At 37.5% G+C, this 3,912-nt stretch overlaps 1 protein-coding gene across 1 annotated transcript; it reads right to left on the bottom strand.

Annotated features, from left to right (window-relative positions):
- Window positions 1–426: 426 nt before the first annotated feature.
- On the bottom strand, window positions 427–825 carry LOC138341908 (uncharacterized mitochondrial protein AtMg00810-like). Its single transcript, XM_069294092.1, has one exon. The coding sequence runs from the start codon at window positions 823–825 to the stop codon at window positions 427–429; it is 399 nt and encodes a 132-aa protein (XP_069150193.1).
- Window positions 826–3,912: the final 3,087 nt, after the last annotated feature.

Genomic DNA, 3,912 nt, shown 5'->3' with positions numbered 1-3,912 from the left:
AGTAGCACCAGCTGTTTTTTGATTAAAGTCTGCAACAAGTCTCCTTAACCAAACTGCTTGACAAGCTGCAGAGGTTGCTGGAACATATTCAGCCTCTGAAGTTGATAAGGCCACTACTTCCTGCTTCTTTGAACTCCATGAAATTGCTCCAGATCCAAGATTAAACAAGAAACCAGATGTGCTCTTTCGGTCATCAATGTTGTCTGCGTAGTCACTATCAGTAAAGCCAGTTAGTGTGAAATTTGTTACCTTAAAATACCAAATTCCATGCTCTGATGTCCCAGCGATATATCTCAGCACTCTCTTTGCAGCTCCAAGGTGAAGCTTGCTTGGATTGGGCATAAATCTCGATATGACTCCAACAGAGAAAGAGATGTCTGGTCTTGTATGAGACAAGTAGTTCAAACTACCAACCAGACTTCTAAATTAAGTCGCATTTGTCATTTCAGAACCATCATCACGACACAACTTCTCATTAATATTCATTGGCGTAGCAGCAGCTTTACAATTTACCATAGTAAACTTTTTCAAAAGATCTGTTGCATATTTTCTCTGTGAAAGAAATATGCCATCAATTTCCTGTTTCACCTCAAGACCAAGAAAATAATGCAGCAGACCCAAATCAGACGTCTCAAAATTCTTCATCATGCAGTCCTTAAATTCAGTGGCGATAGACTCACTCGAACCCATATATATCATATCGTCAACGTAAAGACATACCACCAAAAAATCATTTTTACCTTCTTGTTTTACATAAAGAGTAGGCTCATTGTTACTTCTTTCAAAACCATTCTCCTGGAAATACAATCTATTTTGAAGTACCATGCCCGCGGCGCTTACTTTAAGCCATGAAGCGCCTTTTTTAACCCATAAACCTTATCTTCTTTGCCATTAACTACAAAACCTTCAGGCTGTGAGACATAAATTTCCTCTTCCAAATCACCATTTGAAAAGGCAGATTTAACATCAAATTGATACACTGGCGAATTTAAATTAGCAGCCAAGGCTAAATAATGTTCTCACAGTTTCAAAGCGGGCATCAGGAGAAAAAGTCTCGTCGAAGTCAATACCTTGTTGTTGGGAATAACTTTTTGCGACGAGCCTTGCCTTGTGTATTTGGATGCTTCCATCTGCATGATATTTGGTTCTAAACACCCATTTGAGCCCAATAGCTTTCTTTCCTTCTGGCAAATTTACCAAGTCCAATGTTTGATTCTTTTGAATAGCCAACAACTCCTCTTCCATAGCTTTGCACCATTTATCCTCTGTTTCAGCATCTTCAAAAAAATTGGATCTGAAACAAGTAAAGCAAAAATACAAAATATATTGTCAGCATATCTGGGATTGGGTTTCCTATCCCTTGTTGATCTTCTTAATGGAGTTCGCTCAGCTGAAGGTTCTTCCAATGTTGGAGATGTTGCAGGTACAATTGATGAGGTAGTCGATGGACCTGCCAAAAACTGATCTGCTCCATACTCTTGATCAACAATAACTTCAAAAAGCAACAATTGAATATTTGAACTTTCATTTCCTGAAATAAAGTTCCAGCTTGCATCTTCATTAAACATAACATTTCTATTGACCATAATTTTGCCACTCACTTGATTGTATAGCTTATAGGCTTTGGATTGTGAGTTATATCCAACAAAGATTCATTTTTCACATTTTTCATCAAGCTTATGTCAAGCCTGCAAATTCACCAAAGCATAAGCTATACATCCAAAGACACGTAAGTGGCTTACCTTTGGCTTGTTACCTCTCCAAGCTTCATATGGTGTTTGATTAAACACTTCCTTGGTGGGTGAAATATTCAGCAAATAGACAGCAGTGGCAACAACTTCAGCCCAAAAACACTTCAGTACACCTCTACCTTCCATCATGCTCTACCCATCTCGACAACTGTGCGGTTCTTTCGCTCAGCTACACCGTTCTGCTCCGGTGTATAAGGTGTTGTGAGCTCTCTGTGTATTCCATTTTCCTCACAAAAGGAACAGAATTATTTTGACATAAACTCACCACCTCTATCTGTCCGAAGAGTTTTGAGTCTACATCCCCTTTGCCTCTCAACAAAAGATTTAAATTTCTTGAAATTGTCAAATGTTTCATATTTAAATTTCAAGAAATATATCAAACTCATACGAGTATAATCATCAGTAAAAAGAAGAAAGTATCGACTTCCTCCTAAGGACTCAACACTCATAGAACCGCACAAACCATCATGTACTAACTCAAGACAAACAGAAGCTCTCCAAGACTTGCCTACAGGAAAAACCTTACAGTTTTCAAAAAAATCAAGATTCTCAACTTTTGGCAACCCAAAAACCATTTCCTTTTGGCTCAATAACTTCAACCCATTAACATTTAAATGACCATAACGCAAATGCCACAGTCTAGTTTCATCATCTCCACTAGCTACCATAACACACTTTTCAACCATTAAAACTTCTAAAGGAAACATTTTGTTGTTAGTCATTGGAACTTTAACAATGGTTTCGCCAGATATCTTATTTTTAATAGTGCAAACACCATCATCAAAAGAAATTGAGTACCCATTAATCATTAGTTGTCCAATGCTAAGCAAATTATGAGATAGGCTAGGAACAAACATCACATCTTCTAAAATTTTAGCATTACCTTGGCTGGTCATAATGCTAACAGTGCCTTCGCCTTCAACTTGAATCTTCTTGTTATCTCCAAGCCTCACGTTTGATTTTTTTGACTCATCAAGATCCTTGAACAATGATTTTGTTCCAGACATATGATTGGAACATCCACTGTCCAAAAACCAAACATCGTTAAGAGTCTTTCTTTCACAAGAAAAGGCCATGAACAGCTTACATTCATCATCATTTTTCTCTGCAAAGCTTGCTTGGTTATTCTCATTCTTCCTTTTTTGCCAACAATAAGCTTCTTTCTGACCTTGTTTTCTGCAGTAGTGGCACAAAAACATCCTTTGCTTCTCTTCATTTGGTTCTCCTCTATCTCGACTTCTTCCTTGCCCTCTTCCATGACCTCTTCCTCGAAAGCCACCTCTGCCTCGGCCATGATTTGCAAAGTTTTCTAGCTTATCCTTCTGATAAGTGGACTCCCCCTTCACTTGAAATGCCTTTTCTTCATTTTTTTCATGTGAACTTAGGAGCCTCTCTTCATTAGCCTGCAAAGAACTCATTAGTTCATCAAAAGTATAATAAGATAATTCATGAGATTCCTCAATCGCAGCAACAATATGTTCAAATTTTGGAGTAAGACTCCTTAAAACTTTTGCTACAACAGTTTCTTCAGATATAACTTCACCATAAAACTTCATTTGATTAACAAGAGAAGAAACTCTAGACAAATAAGTTTGAACAGATTCATTACTTTTCATAGAAAGAGTTTCAAAGTCGCGACGGTAAGTCTACAATTTTACCGTAATCACCTTAGTTGAACCTTGAAATTCCTTCTTCAAAAACATTCATGCCTAAGAAAATGTAGTTGCTGCTGTAATTCTTGAAAAATTGTATAATGAACTGCTTGTTGAATCAGGAACAATGCTTTGGCGTCTTTCTTTTTGGTCTCTTTCAATTTCTCTGCCACCTCGTCAGATCCTGCTAGATCCACAAAGCCTTCTTCCACCAGCTCCCAAACTTTTTGTGATTTGAAAAGAGTTTTCATTTTGATACTCCAAAACTCATACTTTTCACCAGTAAAAATTGGCATGAGGGGCTGCGAAGATGATGAAATACCATTCACTACCATTTTTTTTTGCTCTTACACTTCCTCTTTTCTATCACTCAAATACTCAGTTGATATAAACCTCACGACTCACTCAATTTCCAGAAAGGAACCTTGCTCTGATACCAGATTTGTTGGAAAGAAAGGAAATCTAAGGGAGAAAGTCAACAGAGAATAGAGCAAAAGAAAAGTGAAGCT

The sequence above is a fragment of the Solanum lycopersicum genome, chromosome 1, assembly GCF_036512215.1.
Source record: "Solanum lycopersicum chromosome 1, SLM_r2.1".
In the NCBI taxonomy this organism is placed as follows: Eukaryota; Viridiplantae; Streptophyta; class Magnoliopsida; order Solanales; family Solanaceae; genus Solanum; species Solanum lycopersicum.
Note: the sequence above shows the minus strand (reverse complement) of the source record. Positions and strands in the feature narration are given on the sequence as shown.